Here is a 24,500-nt window from a genome sequence, read left to right as displayed (position 1 = left end):
ACTAAAGCCTAAATACCTAGCATAAAAATAAAACTAATTATTAGCATATTGTATTGCCTCCTCGTTTTGAATAGCTTTCTTTACTATTTCTAAGCAAAGTCCTGATTATTATGAAATTACTTATCACTATCAATCTTTACCCATTATCAGTTTTGCACTGACTGTTTAGGTTTGCCGATTATATAGCAATTTTAATAACGCCTTGTTCAGGACTATTAAAACGAGAAGTTGACATATTTTCGAGACCGTGGCTTACGTATGGCCTGGCCGAAACGACGTTTTCCATTGATCTTTTCCGAGTGCGAAGTGTTGAGCGTTGTCTCTGTTGTATCGTTCTTCGTGCTCGTATCTTTCGTTCGAAGCAAAACGAGAAGACATCGGAAGCGGCTAAGAAAGCGCGTCTATTATCGGTCGCCGACAGCTGTTCACTTGCCCTAAACCCGGACGCCGCCGAGGAGTGTTTCCTTATTGTTGTTGCCCACCACTTCGATGACGCCCGGACTCCCGTTACCCGCTACACCGAGTATTGCTGCAGTTCCCGCTTGTTCTTGAGTGAGCGGTGGCCAGCGAAGAGTGCCGGCCGCACAAGAGCCTCTTGTGTTCCTAGCGCGAAGAAACGGATTTCATTCGTTCGTTGTTTTTTTTTTACCGTCACCGATGGCCCTCGCCAACCCGTCGGGCCGTAGCTACGCCTTCAAAGTGGTGCTGCTGGGCGAAGGTTGCGTGGGCAAGACGTCGCTCGTGCTACGTTATGTCGAAAACAAGTTCAACGACAGACACCTCTCCACGCTACAGGTAAACAAGCCAAGCGGTAGTCCGCGCGGTAGCGCCGTTCTTCCAGACTAAACGCAGATGCTTGTGGCCAGAGATTTGTGCGCGTACGGAGGTGCGCACAGTTAACCCACTTTCTTTCGTGCTTACGTGCGATTTGGTTTCAAGAACTTTCTTTTTTTTTTTTTTAAACGCCTCTTGCGCCGCAAGGTTCCGTGTCGGCACGTATCCGAGAGACTCGGGTTTTGGTAGTTCGTGACACAGCGTGTCTCAAACAGCGGTAGCGGGTCGCCCCCACATCCCACGTAACCGTTTTCACTCCCAAGGGCAATGCAATCAGTACGAAACTGCACGCCGTTCGGGAAATCCGCCCATTTAGCTGTCAATCACAGCCCACCAGACAAAACGTTAACGCCGAGAGACTACTGCGTGTGCTTTGCACGTTGAGCGAGACGTGTGTGTTGTGCCGGCACTGTGTAAGAAAAGAAAAAAAAAAATTGCGTCATTAACAGTCGCGTTCCAAAGAACCGCCCCGCCTCTACATGTCAGAACTTTCGTTCGTTCCCTCGTTTTTGAACCCGTGCTCTAGTTGGTACCGGAATTTTTTTTTTTTTTCGCGTTTTTCGAAATGCCTCGGAAGACTGGATAGTTTCGGTTAGCGGGGCCGACTGGACCGGCCCTGTAAGTTCTGTCGGCATATAGTGGCCACACCACTTAAGTAGTGCATATGTTTCGCTGATTGTCTGAGAGTTATCGTAACGGTTGCGCGATAGCGTTTGATCAATATACCGCAGGCCAGTGATCAAACCCTTCGCCTCTTGTCTCTGTGGGAGTCTCGCGCTTTGTTTCAGTTACCTTGCGAGCCGGTCGTGCGGTTATTTCACTCGGTTTCGTCATCACCGGCGTTTCGCGATCATGCCCGTTGCTTGTCCTTCCGCTTGCTTCGCCCGTGCAAGCTTCAGCACAATCGACGTGCGTTCCCGTCTGATTCACGGTTCGGTTCATCCGACGACAATACTATGCACTGGAACGGTGTACGGCGTGTGCTACGCGTGTGAAGTTTGGCTATATGGGCTTGTAAGTAGTTTGTGACACACACACTGTCACGAACACAGCTCAAATTGCACGTCAAATGTAATGTCAACGAATCCTCACTCAGGCCACAGCCATTTGTGCTTAATTTTATTTGCGCTTGAAGTTGTCAAAAAAAAATTTGTAACAGCGCAACATGCTGGACGTAAGAGGAAGATGAAAGAAACGGCGTGTCCGTCTCCTTATCTCCAGTCTCTTGCGTTGTTACTTGTTTTTTGTATAACATGTACCAAACCGAAGTTCGCACTTTATTGAAGTCATATTGCTTGGGAGGACTACTGACATGACATTTCTTACTTTTCGTCCCCCCCCCCCCATGTTTTATCTATTGTTTTTATTTATTTTATTTTTTTTGCACTTAAGGTCCAAGCCCTCAAAGCCATATAAAAATTTCTCACAAGCATAAGAGTATCCTAAATAATTTACTGTAATAGTAATTCTTTCCCTGAACATGCTTGGGGTTCAGTAATCGATAGGTGGACACGTCATGATCTCACGATACACTGGCTTGCTCCATTCCTCCAATCACTGCTGCTGCCAGATGCAAGCATACCTAAAAGAAACCTACGCAGCACTCTTTATTTGCCTTTATTTTTAACAAGCGACATCATTAGACTTAGCCTTATTGCTAATGACGTTAGCTAATCTTGCCCTGTGTCATGATGTCACAAAAATGTCAGTGACATGAAGTTCATGATTTCGAGACCAACTTTATGGCAAATTCAGCAAATTGCACTGGCGCAATTTGCCAAATTCCCCATTAGTGTTGAATAGAAGTGTATCCCTCCTTGATACTTGCTGTCATCCCTTTGCGTGCTAAAAGCATGTGGTGAAGTTTCTAAATCTTTGAATCTGTGTGTTGGAACCCTCTTAAATCACTAGTAATCACTAGTAAAACCACTAGTAATCAGTACAGTCTGGAGCTGTCTGCTTATTTTGTTTTTCGTTGTTGTTTACACAGAATACACCCCACGAGGTTCACTGACGAGTGCCCGTGGTGCACAGACACGCCCACACTAAAACGCATCACATGGGGGTGCCCCAGGAGGCCTCCCCACATAGACAGTCCCATATTACACCAACATCCACTAATGAGGAATAGGCAGTGGGAGGCATGGCTTGCGGACGAGGGTCGGGAGAGCCATTTGGCTCTGCTGGACCAGGCCCAGCGAGCCGCTCGTGCCAGTGGGGCCCTAGAATAGGGGCCCCAACCATCGTGCCTTATTTTATTTATGTTCAGTAAAGTTTTTACTCATTTACCCCACAGTGTACATGTGACCTGTGGGGTATTTGGTCACCGTAAGTATGCCTACGAAAAATGGCAGCATGTGTTGTCCTACATTACCTTCTGATCCTGTGGTTTTGTGTGTGCGCTGTAGAAGTTCAGAGCTTATGTGAAGTTGCATATTAAATGACTGCAGCCGAATGAGGATTTATTGACAGGTCATTCTAACTGGCAGCATCGTAGACATATAGATGTCCTAAGCATAGGCACGTAAAAACCGACATATTCTCTTTGTGACAGTGTGATTGGGGATGGCGCATAAAATTGGGAATGTGCATGAGAGAGCGACATGGTTCTGACGAGCGGCTTGTGTTTTATTGCAAAATACTGTGAAATTAATATGCTGAACATGACAGATCAGCATACAAACCAAAGCAGAAGTAAAATGTGGATAACAAAAATTTGAACGCTGTTCCCAACCATCAGCCTGTAATAAAACTATGGTAGTTCCGTCCAAAACCTATTAAAGGGAAAATAAAGAGAAACTAATTTAGTTTAGGCTGATAAAGTATCCTTTCAAAGCTCTATTTTCATAATTCTTCCCAAAGGAGGTTGATTATTAGAAGATTAAATGAAAGTAACGGAGTTTCACTTTTTGAATGTTGATCTGAAACCCAAGCACTGGTACATCAGCAATGTTACACACATTAGACTCCGCTAAAGCGGAACTTGAAGAGATGAGAAAATGTGTTCCATTTCAACCGTAGTTTCATTTAAGTGAGCGACTCTAAAATCACCAAGAATTGTTTGATTCAAAAAGCGTTCGAGTGTTTCAACACTGCTGTTGTGAAAAAAATATATACATTGCTGCGTTCTGTCTCTAATATTAGTAGTTTCTTTTTCCTTTTATTGTGTTCATACGCTGTATCACTGTTTAATCCAGGACATTAATGCAAACCAGTACAGTAATATTTACATCTTCATCAATAAGAATCGGTCTTAACCATGACCTTCGCCGATAATATACTTAACTGCCTCCTCGGAGCAGCCAACAAGGGCATCATCTTAGGTATTGTTCCTGGCAGCGTCAACAAAGCAGTGGTGGCAGCTTTAGTACAAAATCCTGCCACCTCCGTACTGCTCTCTTCTTTCTAAGGAATTATTACTTGCCCAGTGAACTACACATGATGGAGACAAAATTGCAACTTTGACATCTTTAATTTGCATTAACTTTACTGCAACTGTCTGGTGGATTGGATTTTCGTCATTATTTATAATATCACTATTTGACATGTTTTCTGAACGTCTTCTGTTTCGTACGCCAGTGAGATAACTGGTAGTTTTGGTTAAAGTTCCGTTTAGCCGTTTCACAGGCCAATTTACTATAGTGAAAAACAGAATATTCTGCTTTTCCGTTCAGGCGTGAACTGAATAACTACCTCCGTAAAATTCATATTTTTAGGCAACATATTGCCAAGATATATTGATGAAAAGTATGATTCCCACGGCCCAATAGACACGAAAATTTTAACTTTCTGTAAATTCTCTTTCTCTTTTCCTTTCACTTTAGCAGGAGTTGCACACTTTTTTTTTTTTCATTTAAAACCAACGGGAACAGTCCTTGAAAGATACATAATTACTGAGGCATAATGTTGGAAAGTATGCTTCCCATGACCCAATATAAACTCGTTCACAAAAAGTGAACTTTTCTTTATCTGTACTTTTCACTTCAGCATGGACAGCGCACATTTTCTTGTTGCAATATAAAAACTACGAAACAGTACTTAAAAAAAATTACCCCTCCCCTACCGGGAACAGGAGTGCAAGTGAAGCTCGGGATCTGTGGCTCTTCATTGTCGTAATGCCTCGGCTTCGCACTCCTTCACGGTGAAGTTGACACATCGACGACGAGCCCTTTCTCAATTGAGTTCCCGGCGGCATTCACCAAACATCACCTGTTCTTCAGTCGAACGCATGTCACACTGCCCGCTCCAGCTGCCGTTCCTTCAACATGGCCTCCCCATCTGACTGCCAGGCCTGAACTGGCAGGAAATGGCGGGCGCGAAGCAAGCGAACACGCGATCGCACCCTTTTCCTCCTCTGGTGGGAAGGGACGCCTGTGATTAGCTTGCACCTTGCACTGCATCTACTTCTTCATGCATATAAAACACCGCTTTAAAGGGCACATATGATGAACTGACAGTGGCTGAATCGGTTAGCGTGGTGGTCTCACAACTTGGAGGCCAGTGGTTTGAAGCCACAGCCTGACAAGCATTTTTTATTTTTGCATTGCTTGAGTTTTTTTGTATGGCGACACTGACGCTGACACCAGTGAGGCAATACAAACTTCACTCGAAAATACACTTATTGGGATACGATTTCATCCCACAAATTCTAGGCTCAATGTGAAGAACGCTTTGCACACATGCGAGGATTTCACGCTTGTACTCAACTCAGATCCTGCCACAAGTATTTTTTTTTTTTTTCATACTCAAGACTTGATTGTCTTATTATAAATAAAAAAGCTCTTTCTGAGCAGGTAGGCATCTATTTTAGGCTGCCGAGTGGTGACAACCACACTCGCTCTATCTCCAGCTAAATGCTCGCATCGCGTGGCAAAGTTTATATGCAAACAGTTCAACTAACTTCCACTAGACAGCAGCACCATTTCTTTTTCCCCAGCTTTTGCCTCTTTTTACGAACAGGCAGCACACTGCAATGGTGGAAAATGCACTTCCCACAGTCTCTGTAACGGCAAAAATTTGGTGGGAAGCATATATCGCACAGCCCTTCAAAGGGTTAACCATAGATCAGCAGCTGCAGCAGCAAAATGGGGTGGGTAATGTTCATAAAGAAGGCTCAAACTGAGCAGCATTGGACAACAGTAATTTGAAATAACCACCGAGGAACAAATTGGGGGAGTACATTTCAGTTTAATGAGTTTCAGAGTTAGTTCGTGCATTCAGAGTTCCTGCTCTGATCCTGCATTTGGACAGTGCAGTGACGTTAGTCACTCTTTCAGAATGCCTGCCACGAGAGTTCTTTCTGTGCTTTCTTTTTCTTTCTGTGTGTGGCTGTGTTGTCGCGCTGCTGGGAACAAATCGCAGGTCCGGTCCAGACTTTGACAGCTACATTTCGATGGGGGGTGGAATGCAAAAACGCTTGTGCAACATGCATTGGGTGCTTGTTAAAGATCCCCAGGTAGTCAGAATTAACCTGGAGCCTTCCACTATAGCATCCCACATAATTCACTGGGTATTTTCGGCTTATTAAACCCCTCAACTTCGTCAGTAGGCTGCAACCATAAAGTTTTAGACGTTGAGGTGAAATTTTATCCTGCAGTTCTTTTCTCGAGACTGTGCCTGTCGTGTTGGAAACGGTGGAACTACGTTTGGGGCATGCTTATCTACAACCTCAAGTTGCCCTTCTGGGGGATCAAGTGTCTGGTTTCTTAACAGCGTATACCTAAGTTTCAGCTAATCTCACACCATTCCGTGTCAGGAATGAGGCTGCTTTCCGAGGATTCCCGTGTGAAAACATGAACATTTCTACTTGCATGAATGTTATGCTGAACCATTGCTGCCAAATGTATAGGTATGATAATAATTTATTTTCCCTTAACTCCACATAGCACTATGTATGATTTTTGCTACACACCATTTGACACCTTCGAAGTCTGATTTAGGTACAGGAACGTTAACGCAAAGCCCAGAGTATTTTTTTTTATTTTTCTTGTATGTTGACCTGAAGCAAGTTTTCGGTTGCCGGTAGTTCAGAAAAACAAGTACTAATTACTTAATGAATATGCAGTAAAATTTCAATTCAAATGCTGCCTGACTATGAAAATTGTTTGAATTATGCTGATTTTCGAATTAACCAAAACAGAGAAAGAAAAAAAGAAAACAAGTAAAAATTTTCTACAAGAAAAAATTGCCTTTATTTTCCATGCCCGGGAAAGCTTACTTAGTAATCACTGATGTAGGATAGCTGGGCGTGGCATTTTCCCACCTCAAGTGCCATGTTCTGCAGCTAGCTCACAACACGTACCATATCTCAATTACCGCCGCTGCACTCAACAAAGCTGGGGACAATGTTCATGGAATTGATAACTGCCGCCAAAGCGAGCGAGTAGGTGGGTTGATGACGCAGCTGCACAGGCAAAGAAACATGGGCCCTATGAGGTAAAACTATTCCAATCTGTTTCTATTACAAATCGGCCTTTAGCCCTCCGTGATAGGTCAGAACAGTTTGGGTCCAGCCCATATGGGCAGAGCCTGAGTCATTTTGACCTACCACGAAGGGCTAATGGCCGATTTGGAATCAAAACAGATGGGAATAGTTTTACGTTATACCGGCCATGGAGTAATGCCAAGAGTGCGATGAAGCCCTACACGTGGTAAAGAGCAAACGGAAGAGCGCAATAGTTTCTGCACTATTTATGGATGCTATAGACATCACCGGCAAATTTTCCCCTATGTCACCGCACTCAGAGAACTGGATACCCTTTCTTCAATTGAATCCAATTGAATTTGTTGCTGTTTGCATATACATGTTTGAACAGCAAAAAGCAGGATCGTTTGCCAGTCGACTTAGTTACGGATCCAACGTAAAACATAAAGTGAAGAAACTGCAGTTCAAGACAGTGTAGTCCGCATTATTTAAAAAACTACAAGAAAATAAAGAAAATTCAATTAATGTAACATAAATGTAAAACACTGTACAAGAATTTTTGAACAGAAGGTAACTTATAAAACTATTCCCACTGATGCATTTATAACAATAGACACATATATGAAAGTGCAGGAGTGTTTATATTATACAGAACATGTGTTGCATACAAAACACATATCACATAGCTACAAAATAATATACCTGATGGTATGACATGTTTAGAGGGAAATATTTTAAATACATAGGTACTATTGTTCAAATCCAAGGAGAATAGTTGAAGGAATGCCATTCCATTCCTTGACATCGGTGTTATTTATTTCTCCACTCTTTGTAAACTTTATTTGAAAATGATACTACACATTTACGTTGAGATAGGGAAGGTGAGTTCCTTTTGAGTGTCAGAAATATGGCACTTGATGATCTTATCATAATAATAATAAATAATAATAAATAATAATAAATAATAATAATAATAAATATGATCTTATCAGCGAGTTATCAGCTTTCATGCATTTTTTGTTACTATTACGTACTTTTTATTTCAAACATGAAGTAGGTTTGAAAAAAAGGTCCACGTGGGTGATTCATGTTGCTTTCACTTTGCTGCCACAGGCGTCCTACCTTGACAAGAGGTTGAACATAGCCGGAGAGCGGGTCCACCTGGCCATTTGGGTGAGTCCAGTGTGTTTACATTGAATGAAAATCGCCACCATAGACCTTGAGCGCCTATTGTAACAGGCTAACATGTGCAGAAGTTGCATTCATCTGGAGTGTGTGATGCTGGCTTGATTAGTTGAGCTTGTTCAGTAAGTGAGGAGATGGCAAGGGGCACAACACAAGAAGGCAAATACGGGCTACTGCTGGACCACTTAAATGAGCGTATGGTTGTGCCTAGTCGAGTGTGCATTTTTTTTCGCGCAATGCTTGTGCCACAGTGCTACAGGGGCCCCAGCATTGCACCTCGTTTCACCCTGTTGTTACACCTTGTCGTCAGAGTTGACAATACCTCTCTTCGATCCAATGTTCATTTATAGGCATACACGCTGATAGCAGCAAAACAAAACATAAAGGCCATGATTAGGTATTTGCAAATGATCTAACAGGCATACAGAGGATATCCTGTCAGTTTTGATGCCCCCTTCTGAGCAAACGAGCTCGTGTGTTCAATTCCTGAATAAGGCCGTCACATTCCAATGAAGGCGGAATGCAAAGACGTTAAGTGTAGTTAGATATAGGCACATATTAAAGAACCCTGAAGGGTTGAAATTAATTATGAGTCTTCCACTGTGGTTTGTCTCATAGTGTCGATGTTGTTTTCAACCCATCGTAGTAGTTTAATGACTATGACATTGGCACTGCTAAGCTTGAGGTCCCAACTGCGGCAGCATGTCGATGGGTGCAAAATGTAAAATGTTAATAAATTTCAATATAAAAATAGCCACCTTTGCTAGCTTTTGGCGATGCTTCCGCTCATGTTTCAAATGTAAAATTTTGCACAGGCGCTCCTCTATTTCATCAGTATCCTAAACTAGGCTTCTCACGCAGTCTTAAAACTTTGTTTCAGTTGACCTGTAAGCTTATCTAGTTTTTATTTGCACTTACATGCAATAACAACGTAATTTGATGTCTCAAAAACCAACCTTTACCTAAGGTGCACACTTATTAATAATTTTGCTCATAAGTCATCTTTGTAGATCACATAGCCATGAAATACCTATTTTAATTAGCAAAGATACGCTATTGGGAAATTTAGGGAAAATTTAGAAAATAATCATTTTGTTTCCACTTCGAAGTAAACCTCACTCTGGGGACTGGCAACACTGTGCACGTGTTGCAGACGCGTAGAGTTGCATACTTGAAAACGCTAGAGGGAAATGTGACGCCGGCATCGAGATGCACCTCCGCTACATGCTTCCTTCGTCGCAGGAATTCTGGTTATTGGAAACTGGGATTTTTACACGGTCCAATATATCGCTCCAGTTGACCTTTGACCTTCTTACTTGCTTTCTCCTTGCCTGCACCAGGACACGGCAGGCCAGGAGAAGTTCCACGCCCTGGGGCCCATCTACTACAGGGACAGCAACGGGGCGGTGCTTGTGTACGACATCACAGACGAGGGGTCATTCCTCAAGGTAATAAGCATTGAAAGGAAGCTCTTTGATTGCAACACTTTTTTTGCAGCCACAACTTGTACAAAATCTGCAGCAGCAACCGGCACAACAAAGATTTAAAATAGTATTTTACGAGACAGCTGTGTAACGTGGAAGTTTGTCGGTGCATTCCATTGGTCAAACACGCAAATGTGAGCTGTGCCATTTAATTTCGAACTATTTGGCTTGGCTGCAAAATTATTTTTTCGTGTCATCTGTGGTCTCCGAACATTTGCTTTTAAGCTTCTTCAGGTTGTAATATTTGCAAATTTAAAAGGATGTAAACATCCTGGTTGCCTGCTTTGGTTATGATATTGTTACGTAGGAAGACACTGACGAAAAGCTATTTACAAGTATATTTACAAGGCAATACGCTTCGCTTGGCCAAGAGGCAACAGCCCGCACTAGCTTCTAATCGTCGTCGTCGTCTTCACACTGCTCGCCTTTCGTGATCGCACATATTGTGCCGTAGCACTACCCCCGGCGGCAAAAGCGCCGTCCCAGAGCGACTAAAGATCGGACTCGGAAGCAGTGTAGTAGGCCAGATTTATAGGTGACAGTATACGAATATTCTTGGAGGCGTAAGGCCCAGCGACCAAGACGATTAGAAGCTAGCCCGCGCTAGCTTCTAATCGTCGTCGTCATCTTCACACTGCTCACCTTTCGTGATCGCACATATTGTGCTGTAGCAATATGCACGGCTGCTTGGTCTACATGGTGCGCACTTGTTTAGACTTTTAACATTGTTGTTTTAGCTACAATGTAGTACCCTTTATAGTGATTTTACATATCCCGTGCCACAAAGCCACCTGACGCAACCTCTGTAGTTGCTTCAGGCACCTTTGTTGGTGTTGCTTAGGTACTTCAACATTTCTAGCTGTTGTTAATTGCCAGTAGTGTTCACGAAAAATTGTAGCGAAAGCATACTCCTTTTAACCTAACATCTCTGTTACATCAAAGTGTATATATGGCAAATCAGTTCTGCTAAATCCCACAAGGTGGAGGAAGTATCATGAAAGGGAAAAGTTGTCATCCACCTAATGTAGCATGAAGCTATGAAGGAAACCGATACAAGTTACTCAAAAATATGACTCAAAAAGACTCTTCACAGTTGAGGAAAAATTCATCCTGGTCTGTTTCCTTCGTAGCTTAATACTACATTTAGGTGGATGAGAATTTTTCCTTTTCAAGGTATGTGTAAAGGAACGTGTACTAAATGAATTAAATTGGACTAGATTAGGCATGCAAAGGAAAAAAGCGGAAGCATGACATGCATTTCGGTCTTTACCCGTGAGCATTGCTCTTTGCTGGCAGTAACGGGCCTTTCAATACATTATTGTGGATCAATGCAACACGAACAGGAAACTGTAAAGTAGAACATCCCTCACAAGTAATAACTAAACAATGCAATATCCACCATTAGGCCACCCCTGCACTGGCGTAATGGCGGGTCATCCGCCTCGTATGAAGCAGGTGCTCGGTTTGAATCCTAGTGCCCCCGAAAACCTACCGGCTTTTCTAACGGGTGGAGATGTCCCCTGATTTTGCGCTTAGCTACTTGTAGGGCTTCTAATCTCGAAAGGGGGCCTTGTAGTGATTTCTAGGCATGGTCTCTGGGTGCCCCTTGTCTAACTACAGGTGGCCTTGTTGTAGAGCATCTGCCATGGCTGTGAGAGGCAGGCTAGAGCTGCTGCCGGGTACCTAGCAGTAAAATAGGTACAAGCACTTCCTGGACAGTTACTTTGCCATTATAGAACATGAACGCTTTGAAATATGTGTTTGTTCCTAACCCGAGGGCCTCCCCACCTAATGGGTGCTTTGGGACGCAGCATCGGAAATTTCCACTGTGGAAGTGGCCCATACCCCCTTTCTTTAGGAGTTTTGCTATGCCCATATGGTTTGGTGGGATTTGCCTGTTGAAATCTCCTTCCCCAGGACAGTTCATCCCTAAAGGAAGCCTAGTGTCGGGCCGGGGGGCACCTGTACCAATCTGGATAACTGGTGGGTAATCGGGGGCAGTGTAGTTTTGTACCCACAGCTGCGGTAATTCCTGAGCATGTGTGCACATTCGGCCAGAAACTGAAAAACACGTTCGGCTCCCAAAGAAAGGGAAATATAATGCCTCTACAGGGACAAAGCATACAGTTGTCAATTACTTTGCTGTTACAAACCTGTTAGAAAATAAAAATATATTGTGGGGAATATCTTTGCAAGGCAGGGAATTCGTCTGCAAGACATTCTGAACCTTTTTTAAAGCATTCTGTGGTCCCTTTAATGCATGTTGGACACATTCTTTTTACGTTTGCAAGTATGTACATCTGTCCATGTGCATTGTCTGGAAACTTTTTTTACTTCTTTCATATGTACTAAGATGCACATCACTTGATATTTTTTAGTCCATCTGAAACCGATCAGCAGGTTTGTTTTGTATAGCTGTCTTGGATATGTGTTTTGATGGGGGAGATGTCCAAGCTTCTTGAAGACTACGCTGAGTATTTTCAGAATGAAAATTATGCATTTGTTCATTGATGACCTACTTTCAGTATTGTACATGTAGTTTTCATTCGTAGTGCACATGATTATGCAGTTCCTCTTGTTTGTACCTGCTCTTATGAATCGTTATTTTGGCACATGCCATATGTATTCTGTGCACGTGTTGTTCACTATTGCCAATTATAGTAGCAGCCACTGTGCCAAAGTTCTCAAAAACATGACTGCTTTCTGCTTGTAACAGTGGAAAAATACATTTGGTTAATTGGTTGATTGGTAAAGTTTTCCAGTGATTGATCAATCGATTGAAACAGAAAGTAGCTAGCCTAACAGCAGCTTCCTTAGCTCAAATTCTGCCAGTCACATTAAGCACGTGGGCACACTTGGTACGTGACGCATTGCTCAGTACGTAGCGCATTGCTCAGGTGAAGAACTGGGTGAAGGAGCTGCGGAAGATGCTGGGCACGGACGTGTGCCTCACCATTGCGGGCAACAAGGTCGATTTGGACAAGCAGCGCAACGTCTCGGCAGCGGAGGCCGAGGCATATGCCGCTTCAGTCGGGGCCACCCACTTTCACACCTCGGCCAAGCTGAACCGCGGCATTGACGACCTCTTCCTTGACCTCAGCAAGCGTAAGTGGGGCTCTGCGGCAAAATGCATCTCTCCCTCTTCTCAACTGGTTGTGGGTTGTCGCTCAAGCAACTCTTCTTTCAAAACACTTCTCTCGAGCAACTCAGCATTAAAAAAAAAACAGTGCCTGTAACTCCTCAAGGGCCAATTTATTGCAAAATTCACTGGGCCACCCAGGGTTGGCATTTCTGCTGCAGATTTAAAATCTTCAAAGCTGTCTATACTCGTGGACAACTTTCTGTGGCAATGAAGGGAAAGCTACAGAGGCAAAGTGCATACAAGTGAGAGCGCTTCTGAAAAGAATCCTATGTTTTCATCCACATTAGTTTAAGCTGGGGGAAGGTAAAACATAAACACCTTATTAGCAACAGTTACATACGGTAAAAGACACTACTGAATGTAAAAGTTTACTTATTTTGAGGCTTTTCCCTTCCCCGTCTGGGCAAACGCTACACCGTCGCACATGAAGCTGCGTCAATTCAGTGTCTGTTTCGAGCAACCAAGAGCACTGTCAAACGCTGGCGGACCACTTGGTGCCATAACACATCTGCAGCAGCTGCGTGCCCGTAGCTTTCGCTTCATCGCCACAGAAAGTTGTCTGTGAGTATACTTCAAGCAAAAGCAAGTCCTACCACTTTTCAAAGGAAATTGTTGCTAGACGACATGACGCATGCACCAATAGTGGTAAAGTGCTAGTTGGCGTTGGCATAGGAGAAATATGTATGCATCTGTAGCATAATGGGCAGAGCGTTGCATTGGGCTTTTGAAATAAATATTTACTTAATTAACTATTTCTTCCAGCAATATTAAAGTGGCAACAATAAGTGGATTCGACTGTACTTCTTTCTCTCTATACAAAATGTTTGAATGCTTGTCTCCTTTGATCTTTAGGTTAAATTGATCCCGACTGAATGCCCCAGCCGGCGCTCATACATTTTGTGGGTCCAAACTTACGTTATTTCAATATCGAAATTGGCTTTCGCTGAATAATTCCAACTTGATTGGTCAGCTTCGCCGCAATACAGCATTGTTGTGCGGTGAAGCACGCCAATAATGGAGAGGAGCCACCGTCACGGAACATAGTACACGTTTCTTAATTATACAGGTGCGCACACACCATATCCGGTCACAGTACAAGCACTTAAATGCCTAATAAGCATACTGACAGCCATTCAGAGTAGTTCCTGACGTTGTTGTGGCGATCTGAGCTCGCGTTTCGCCTACCATGCATGAGACCGTTAATGGGGCCTGCGATGTGTTCCTTAATTAAAGGTGCACGCACACGCTGTACACCGAGAAATGGAGAAAACCCATCTGTGTTTTGTGAAAGCTAGCGAAGAGAAAGGCGATAAGATGAAAAAACTCTGAAAGTCAAAAGGACGTTAAGAGCGGGGGTCTGTGTAAAACTCCGAAGGCCTGCCAGTAAACCTATCAGGCATCTCAGTGCTTGTACTGTGACCAGAGATGGCACATGTATGTGTGTAAATTAAGGAACATGTAAAAGTGATTTTATCTTGCAAAAGTGCTCAAACAAGGATACTGCTGCAGTGAAAACTTCCTTTCGCTAACTATTGCATGTGCTGCGTTAATTGAATGAACTGCTGGGCTAGCTGGTTATCCGACATAATAAACGAGTTTTGTGCCAGAACCGCACACACAAGAAAGGAGACAACACGGGCGCCCGTGCTGTCTCCTTTCTTCTGTGTGTGGTTCTGATGCAAAACTCGTTTATTATGGGTTAGTTGGTTTCCCTGTTCTGTCACAAGGACATCATGAAATATTAAGACCTGGACAAGAAGGACAGCACAATTGTCAACTTCAAACTGATTTTATTTCGCCAATCCTACACCAAAGCGAACTTTGGATGCATGCACGTGTACACAGAACAGCAACCTCTGCACAAGCTCCAGTTTTGATATTGGTGTTGTTTATTTACACAGGCATATTTAAAACTTCTGCTCATTATTTCTTGACCCTTTCAGTGTCAGGTTATTTTCTCAGATATTATAAAACAAACACAATGGTTTATTTTTGGTTATGCAGAAGGGAAATAATGACACGGATAATGGCAAATGGCACTCTTTGTACGGTCCTCACATTGCTCTCTGACAAAAGTAACGAGATGTGCAGCCAACTGAAAAACACCATTGTGCTCAGTACTTTTTAACAGCGTTGTCAAGATCAGAATCCGATGCAGTAAAAGTTGCTTCTTTTTTGGATGACAAGCTATTATTTCCAGAGTCCCTCGTATTCCGAGTTGAAATATATGTCGCTCCAATCAATAGTAGAAGGTTCCGCGCTAGCAGCCATTTCAGAGTGATCACGTGGCTACATTCTAGGAACGAGTGCTTTCGTTTATTTGTACTCTACCAGAGAAATTAAGGAGACCAACATATCAAAGAGATATGACAGAGGGCAGAGCCATCCTGGATAAAGGGGCACCCTTGTCACTGGAAAACAACAATGCTGTAGCAAAGACAGCAGAAGATGAAAAAAGAAATGTTAAAATCTTGCCTAAACAGATGGCAGAAACACACAAGAGTAGTAGCTTTTCGCTGTGGCGTGAATGCTGTATAGCCTCGTTCATACATTTTGGAAAAAAATGCGAGAAAAACATACTAACTGGGAAAAGATACGATTCGAATAACTAAAAAAAATTAAACAGCCTGAAGTATTGTTGACATCTACGTAATGCAAAGCGTTCCATGGAGCGTTGTGGCACGAGACGCCGACATGCATGCATCGAGCTAGTGGTGCTTTGGCAGCCCGAGACGCATTTTGTTGTTTTCCTATTACTTTCCTACTATTTTAAAAGGGCAATGGGAAACAAAAACGAAATCGAGCTGGTGGCCAACACCGGATGCCGCCGAAGCAGAACGTGATGTCCACAATGCCATCGCCTGCAGCAAGGAACAGCGGCACGTTTGGATTATCGGCTACTAAAAGCGTGCAGTACGCTACCAATGGCACTACGCACCACGCGCTGCAAAACAGATAGGTGAAGATGCTTATCGCAGTAGATTGAGTGGCGATAGCACTGAACGCGGCGTGCAATGACCAGAGCGGAGATTTGCTGGTACCGGAATAAGTTGCTGCACGCTGTCGTTTTCACGTGAGACAGGCGGCTATATACTGTTCTCAATCGTGCGCTCCTTTTCTTGTTCACATAGGATCTAGCGGTTGCAAAACATATACGATCGCAGTCTGCAGCAAGGAACGGCATCGCGTTTCGGTTATCGCCTATTAAAAGCGTGCACTATGCTAGCGACGGCACCATGTGCTGTGAAACAGATAGGCGAAGATGCTTATCACAGTAGGATTGGCAGTGATAGCTGTGAATGCCAGCTGCGACGATCCCAGAGATTTGCTAGTACCTAAATTAGAAACTGAGGGCGCGCCGCCATTTTCATGTGAGACAGGCAGGCGAGTATTGCGGTGAAGCTGGCATGGCGGGCACATATATGCTGTTCTCGATCGCATGCTCCTCACGCATTTTCTTGTTTACATGGGACCTAGCGGCCGGAACACGTATCATACAATCACAGTTTGCCACCATACTGAACATTGGTACCGAAAAATCGTGTTTTCTGGGAACGTATGAACCGGTAAAAAAATGAGCATAACTCTATTGGGTCATTTGTTTTGTGTTCTCGATTGCAAATGTTGGTGCCAAGAAACTTACGTTACGGGAATGTATCAATGAAGTTCTGTATATGAATGGAGAATCGCTGACGTAGCGGTGTACAAAGTCAGGGAGCCACCTCTCCCATGTGCAGATGCGTGAGCTCCGTGCAGCATGCATAACCATGCCCACAAAGGAGCCCGTTCTGCCACCGCTAACAACCAACCTAGAGAGAGGAGAAAAAGTATGCTTCTAGAAATATACAAAACATGGCGGAACCACCTCGGAGCTCACCAGCTTAGTGTTATTTACTGAACATGCAGGTACGTCAGCGACACAGCGGGACAGAAACGTGGAAACGTAACGGTACATAAGTGACACTCGGAAGGTTAATGTGAAACGGCTCCATTAATTTTCAGGCGACCTGGTAGATTCCCAAATCCTTCTCATCCATGTCTGATCTTGCGCTATTCTTAAGCTCGATTCCTTTCATGGGCTTCGTATAACAGTTCGCTCCACCACTGTTTCCTCCTGCGCTCGCAGGCATGATGCAGGTGGCCAACACTAACGACGAGCAGCATCGCAACAGCCTCGGCCGTGGAGGTAACTCGCGGCGCACGGTGGTAATCGTCGATGACAGTCCCGTGCAGAAGACTAGTTGCTGCGGAGGCTGAAAGGACTGTGCCGTCATCCTCGTCTTTGCTACAGAAGTGCTATTGTTTTTTTTCTGTCCGGGATATTCTCTTCTGCGCCGGACCGCTGCACGGAAAGGCCACCGTGCCGCCACATTCTTCAGAGTTTGTTTGTTCCTTTGCAAAGACTGGTTTTCTGTGTCTCTTCTTCCTTCTCTGTGAAGCACGCCACGTGCTGCTCTGCAAACCGCTCGCGTTTCCACACGTTTCCTTACTGTTAATCCTAAGAGCTTAAACCTCTCAATGCGTGTGTGTGTGCGCGTGCAAGAGCATCGAGGACTCGAAAGAAAGAAAAGCAAGTTATTTTATTATTTCGTTCTCTTTTTAGTGTCTTTGTGATGTAGATTTTGTAGCAGCAGTGTTTAAAAGAGTTTGCCATGTCACATATACAACCTGTACGTGTGTTTGATGAGCATGCAAAACTCGATTGTACTAGTGTGCAGGGGGAGTGTGGATGTTTGTGCTGAGTTAAAGTGGGAACGAACTGTCGCAAGCGTATTACACTCGTGGCCAACAATGTGGTGGATCTCGGACCTGTCTTCGGTATAAGTGGATGTGGCGAGTTGGCTCCAGCGATGTGATGCCTCTTTGTACAGTGTTGCCATCTGTTAAAGGGAATGCGTGAATGTAGAGTGAGTGCAAGTGTTTCTTTTTTACAAGCGTACGTCAGCCCCCTTTTGCACCAGGTCACTTGGAATTGGTGCCGTTGGCACCTTTCTTCATACCTGCACGTTGCAGCTAGAGCGGCAGGAAAGTGGGAGCCACACGTCATTGTGTTCCACTTAACAGCAGGCTGCACTGTACACCCGCTCCAGTTTTGAAAAGGACAGTTCCCACAGTGGCAGCTGTCAAGTGATTTGTGTGACTTCGTAACCTGGCTCAACATTACGTAGTAGTAGCTCATTTCTCGAAAGCCGAGCATCTGATGCGTCTCCGGCCCACATTTTACGACAGTTAATTATTTTGTACATTTATTCCACCCTCTGTCATTTGCTTACATGCAGGATCAGTCGCTCGGCACAATTAGAGCTGGAGGAAAATGATTCACCAAATATGGCCATCCAAATAGGTATAGCTATGCTTATTTTGAAGAATAGTCAAAACTGTAACATCTTTGCAAGTTTCTTTTTTTTTTCCGCATTGCCAACGGCCGTCAAAAATGCAATAGAAAGCAGGTAGGCAAAATTCCACCAGACTATGCGATAACAATGCCACTGTGCTGAAATTATATGGTGTAATACTTGCAAGTTATAGCAGACGACACTAATGCAGACTGTGTTTTTCTCATGTACCTGTGTATTGTGTACCTTGCAACAGCGACTGCGTCAGCTAGTGTACATAATAAAAGCAAAACACTACTTGTTTATTTGCATTACAAAAAGATGAACTAACTGAGGAGGTGTTTACGCAAATTACAGCAGCAAGGGTTGTTAGAGAGGAGCGTTTCTACTGAAACTGTTTCTTTAATGGAAGGAGACTGCATGTTTTTTTTATTACCTTTTGTACCGAGTGCCGTGAGAATGAAATCAGTGTCGTCGGTAGTGATAGTTTCAAATCACCCGAGCATTCACTTTTGTAACTTATGCGAACAACTATTAACAGTAGCAGCTACATGCAAAAAACTTGTTGCTCAAATTCAAGTGAGAGTGTACTGACAAGTGAAGAAATAGACCGGCATGACCTGAAACGTGAACCAGATGTGCATGCCAACAAAGAGTCTGCATTGCTATGCTTGTGTAAATAAGTTTTGTATGTTAGTGTAGTTTTATTAAACCCTAGATCGTTGCAACGTTTCCCCGACAGTCAGAAACACCATGCTATGGTTTTCAGTGGCTAGCTTATGGAAATAAAAAGCCTAGTTAGCTTGTCGAACGTGAGAATTATGCAGTGTATTTGTATGTTAGAATGTTACACCAAATTATCTGTAGAAATTGTGACAAAGTGCAGTCTATATTTATGCTCTAGTGGACATTTCATTGACTAGACAACGTGGACAATACAACTTATTACCACATTGTGGGTGATAATTTTGTAACATGTAACTTAAGGTGTCATGGCATAGCTAGCAGTACTAAGAGTGTTACTGGCAGCAGGAAACATCAAAAAGTTATGCAAGAAAATTTTGCTTAATCAGTCAAATTTTCGTTTATCATCATCTCACGAGTTAAAGAAAATATGTATATAGTATATTGGGCATATGGTTTTGCATTCACTCAAAGCATTGACAAAAGCCTATACTGGGAAAGAGGCTTATTCTAAGCATACATTTTAGATGTGATGCATTTCAATATAGACCGTGGAAATTTTTGCGTGTTACTATGCGCAATTCAGCAAAGGTTACCAATTCCTTTGGCAGCATATTAATATCGGCAGATGTCAGAACCAGGTTGATAATCAGTGGCAAACTCATTATGCGACATTTGCATTTTTTTAAATATTCGTTGATCATAAAGGACACCATTGCAAACATTGCTCAAAGCATGTCAGTTTGCTAGAATTTCCTGCTACATTCACTAGTTCCAAAATTGCCTGTGAAATATGTGGCATAGCAGGTACGTTGATGTTCCACAAAGAACTATAAAGTGGATCAATAATGTAATTGCTGCACGATTAATCCCTTGATTAGCACTTGTCTCGGCACTCGTACTTTATGCATATGCTTTGAGCAGAGTCGCTGTAGTTACCAAGACGCATCTGCACTTGAACTTTGCGCCAAAATTCATTGCTGTTCCTATTAATGCTTCCATGTGTAACAGTAATTGCAGCTGAATTCTGGGCAAGTAATCTTTGATCGCTGCTACCCTGAGGATTTGTAGCATGTGAACATGGTTTCAACAGTTGCCATCTCCAGTTATGCTGTTGCATGATACAAGGCTTTGAGGAAGAGAAAAAAAAAGATTAAGGAGATGTATACAAAAATTACTAGAATGAAAAGTGTGTAGCATACCTGATTAACTCAAGCAGGCTAGGTGACTATTTGTCGCCACCCCGTTTCAAAAGGGGATGCCAATAAATCATCGTCACGTCCCCTAATGTTCATGACAAAATACTATTGTATGTATATTGCATAACAAGTGTGCCATTGATTATTAGCAAACTTCATGCCTATTGGAACTAATAACCTAGTCAGTTTCCAGCCTGACATGTTGACATTTGATGGTAACGAAAATTAACATTTCTACATTTGGTCCGTTCTGGCAGTTTAGAATCGGTAAATAATTGTGCCGTCACGGTTGTCACTTGAACGCACATTTATTTCTGGCTATTTATTACATTCTGTGCAGGCATTATGCACAAATACCTGTGCTTACTAGTCCGAACGTTGCTGGATTCTTTTCCACGATGGAAGGTGTGCGTGTGTGGTACCACATTATGGCTTTGCTCGGTGAATGGCCCAATTTGACCAGCTAGGTGCTCCCTTCGACAAAGCGGGGGAGCTATTACGATAAGACTGTGGCTTCAAAGCCGTCGAGTTGACAGGCGTTTTATGTATTTGTGAGCCTGACAAATCCTGCTGGGCCTTGCGAGACGATGTGGCATTGATGATTCTGCCTGCTTCGTTGACCTGCAACTGAATGGAAGCGAGTGCCACCCATGTTCCAAAACTTTGTATAGAATTGCGAGAAGCACAGGAACAAGGTTTGCACACATCCCCTCTGCCCCCCCCCCTCCCCCGCGCGATTTTTTTTTCTTTTTCAGCTGTGCCATCACTGGAATCGCAAGAGCCTGGAAAATGTCTTGGGTAGCCCTGTTCACTATGCTTGGCAGTTCAGTCGCACTTATTGAGAGTCTGCTGCGGAAACTGCGATCATGATAGACTGAACCGCTGCTGTATCAGCTTTCAGACAAGCACAATGTAATTCAGTGGCACCAGATGTATGCAGTGCAGGGAGTTGCAGCTCAAGAGTACTGCACAGTTATTCAGTCTGCTGTGTGAATCCAGCCTTTAGAAAAGGTCACCAGTTTGAAGAGATGTTGGGAAAGCTCGAGCTTGAAAGTTCAAATGCACGTATGACTGGCTTTTCTGTGAACTTGAAGCCAAGGCTCCTTTGCTATTTTGTCCGACTTTCGGGCACTTTCAGGGAAAAAAAAAAGGAACGTCGGTATGATGTAGTGATTCCTCCCACCCGATTCTATGCCAATCTTGTGCTTCACCGTTCACGGCCAGCTGAACCTATTGATAATGGGACAGCATGCTGCCTCGACAACTTGAGAAGTGCGAAAAGGAATAGCATTGGCATAGAATCATTACTTTATTCTGGCCAAGGTGGCACTGTGTTACTTTTAGTCTTCTGTTTAATGCACAGTTCATTTCTGGAGGTGGTGCTGGACAACCTCAAAGCCAGGGTTCACAGACAGCCTGAACTGTGGCATCATGATAACGAGAGAGATGCGAATAAAAAGTGCAGCAGTTGTACTTCCTCGGGACGACCGAAAGGTTCTCAGCATTACAGAGGCTCGGAAGCATACACTTGACAGAGTACTCATGCATACTTTCAAAATTGTAGAAACTGTACCATGCAGTTCTCGCACTTAAATGAATTAGGTTTGGCAAGGCCAAGCCTGGCCTCGGCAATTACAGGAATGGAGCGATTCAGTGTACTGCGACGTCGCGATGCAACCACCGCTTGGTTACCACAGCTGGTCACATAATCGAGTGCGACAGCAAATTGTTCAGGGCACTCCAATGCCTGCGAGCATTTTTCCAGTTTAGAAGGATTGGTAGCACGTAAAAAATGACAGGTCGGAAACGTCACATTGGTGCTGCTTTAGGAATGCATAAATGCCATTGACTAAAGAGAATGTAACGTGCAGAAAACTTTCCCACAAGGTTTTCGAACAGAATGTGTACCATGCGAAACTTGTGACAGAGGCAGCAGCCCTAACAGCACGCAGTCTTTTTTTATCTTGCAACCATAAAGAGACCAGTTTATGAAGAACTGTGGCAAGAAGCTAGCAATGTCAACATTGTGTGTTGATACACAGCGCACTCTTTCTGCAACTTTCATGCATGGCTGGCGTGTGTGTGTGTAATGCATGCCTGGCAAGCTTAGGTGAGCTGCTCGACGAGGTTGAGGTTGAATGAACGTTCCGAAGTGTGTATGTGGCACGAGCTGATGAGCTGTTCAAAGTGCTTTTCGTAAAACCGTATAAATGATATGTAATAAAGATACATACAGAATTCAATACGACCTGTTGCATCTACGGCCCAGCATAATGGCCGCCCAGCCACTGCAAGCAGACTGCAGATGCACAGGGAAGCACACACAAATGGAATAAAAGCTGTTTATTTGCAACAAGTGCATCCAACACGCAAACAAACGGATGACAGGCCGTCTAGATGAATGCCTTCCCCTCTGCATTTTGCCTTGTCAAGAGCAACGTCCTTATGCACACAATAAGAAGCTGCTTTCAAATAGCATTTCTATTTTTGAGCTGCAAGCGGAGCAAGTAAAATATGCACCCAGCCGTGAAACGTTTCACAAAACAGTCATGGGGATTGTTTGGTAACAAGTGAACTGCGCTGTGAGCATTATTAAACATGGCTGTTCTACACAGACCTTTATGCAGCAACATCCATGCACACTGATAGGTAGCACATCAGCTCAAACTAAGCAGCAGTAACCGGTGGCCCCTCGGACTCCCCAATTACCTGTGGTTTAAAACGACGTGCTCAACAGACCAATCACAGAGCCCCACTCGTTGAACTTCCCCGTAAATAGTCAAGTGTGATATCCTGGTACAGTTTACTTTCTTTAATTCTACCCCAACGGGGCCTGTGGAAGTGTTCGAATTACCTGTTGGGTCGAATTGAACAAGATGCAGAAAAAAATCAGAAAACACACCACTGATTCACTTGGCAGCGTTTGGCTAAATACTAATGCCCCCAAATCAAGCACGCAGTGGCTTTTTATGTCGCTGAAAAAAACTATGTAGAAAGTACAAAGGTAGTATAAATGACATTAACAGCTTCTAAACAAAGGAATTCCCACAACTTAAGCATAATATTCACATAAATTGTCACTAAGAAGATGGCTTTTGGTGTACCCGCACTCATTTGAACAGGACATTGTTTTCAGCAACCTATAGCAGAATAAAGGGCAAGGGGCTAGCATGCGTTGCACACTAGTGGCCGGTTTCCTAAAGCAAGCTTCACTACACTTTGCTTTTTTTTAAGAGCTTTGCCGCAATGCATTTGTTTTACGCGGTAAAACACAAACACCACGCAGGCAGTTTTGGTTTCGAGGGCAGGCAATCTTCGACCCAAGTTGGGAGAAAATATACCGACAATTACGACACTTCCTAATGCGAAATTCGAGCGCAGGTCTCTACATCTTCTCATTTTGTGATATATTGAGGCATTGCACCGATCACTGCACCAGCCGTTATGCACGGCACTATATATAGACCAACCACAGTTGCCGCTTCCCAACAACTGCAGTGAACACTATGCACAAAGTCGAGCTTTCTGGTTCTTCTATTCCTTCCCCCCCGTGCAAACGATGCTGCAGACGTGAGCGCCATCTGGTGGTGTTTCAAGGTGACCTCGTTTGCTTTACTTTTCATGCTTCCAGTTTCTTCCTCGCGCTCTCTTTGCTCTCGCCGTCTATCATCTGCCGCTGCGTTCCGTGTTCACTCTTTAATCCTCCTTCACTGTACTCGTTCGCTCAGTTATGCCGAGGTAGGACACTGAGGCACAGCGACGCTCAACGCAAGAACGGGCACCTAAGAGCTGTGCTCTAAAAAAAGGTGCACCTTAGAATCTGGTAAATACCGTAATAGACATTGTGAGGTACAGTTATTGTTTGAAAATCTACCTATGGCAGGCCGAAAATTTACGTTTTCAACAGGAGACGACATATGTTCAATGCATTCACTTCCCCCTAAGCTCCACTGAGGCAGACGCTGCCACTAGACGCTATTGGAGTCACCACAGGAGTGGTCAAGTTTGAATTATCTGGTGAAAGCCAATTTCAGGATTGAAATAATGAAAATTCGAACCTATAGAAACGTATAGGTGCTAGTCAGGAAATTTGACCGGCCTCGCGGTGTAATTTGCCGAGTTCATCATGAACTCCTTTCAAAGCTTTAGTGCAATACGTGGATGAAATTACTTTGGCAACAGTATCGAAATGGTACACCGTGAGTGAATCCA

General features: G+C 43.7%; 1 protein-coding gene across 1 annotated transcript; it reads left to right on the top strand.

The window, feature by feature from the left end:
* Positions 1–268: 268 nt before the first annotated feature.
* Positions 269–22,531, top strand: Rab21 (RAS oncogene family member Rab21). Its single transcript, XM_075674353.1, has 5 exons — positions 269–795; positions 8,372–8,431; positions 9,784–9,891; positions 12,825–13,032; positions 17,196–22,531. Exons 1-5 carry the CDS (start codon positions 658–660, stop codon positions 17,324–17,326), a joined length of 645 nt encoding a protein of 214 aa, XP_075530468.1. The 5' UTR covers positions 269–657; the 3' UTR covers positions 17,327–22,531.
* The last annotated feature ends 1,969 nt before the right edge of the window (positions 22,532–24,500 follow it).

Source organism: Dermacentor variabilis, chromosome 11, assembly GCF_050947875.1.
Source record: "Dermacentor variabilis isolate Ectoservices chromosome 11, ASM5094787v1, whole genome shotgun sequence".
Taxonomy (NCBI): domain Eukaryota; kingdom Metazoa; phylum Arthropoda; class Arachnida; order Ixodida; family Ixodidae; genus Dermacentor; species Dermacentor variabilis.
The sequence above is the reverse complement of the archived record's forward strand: the minus strand, read 5'-3'. Positions and strand labels throughout refer to the sequence as shown.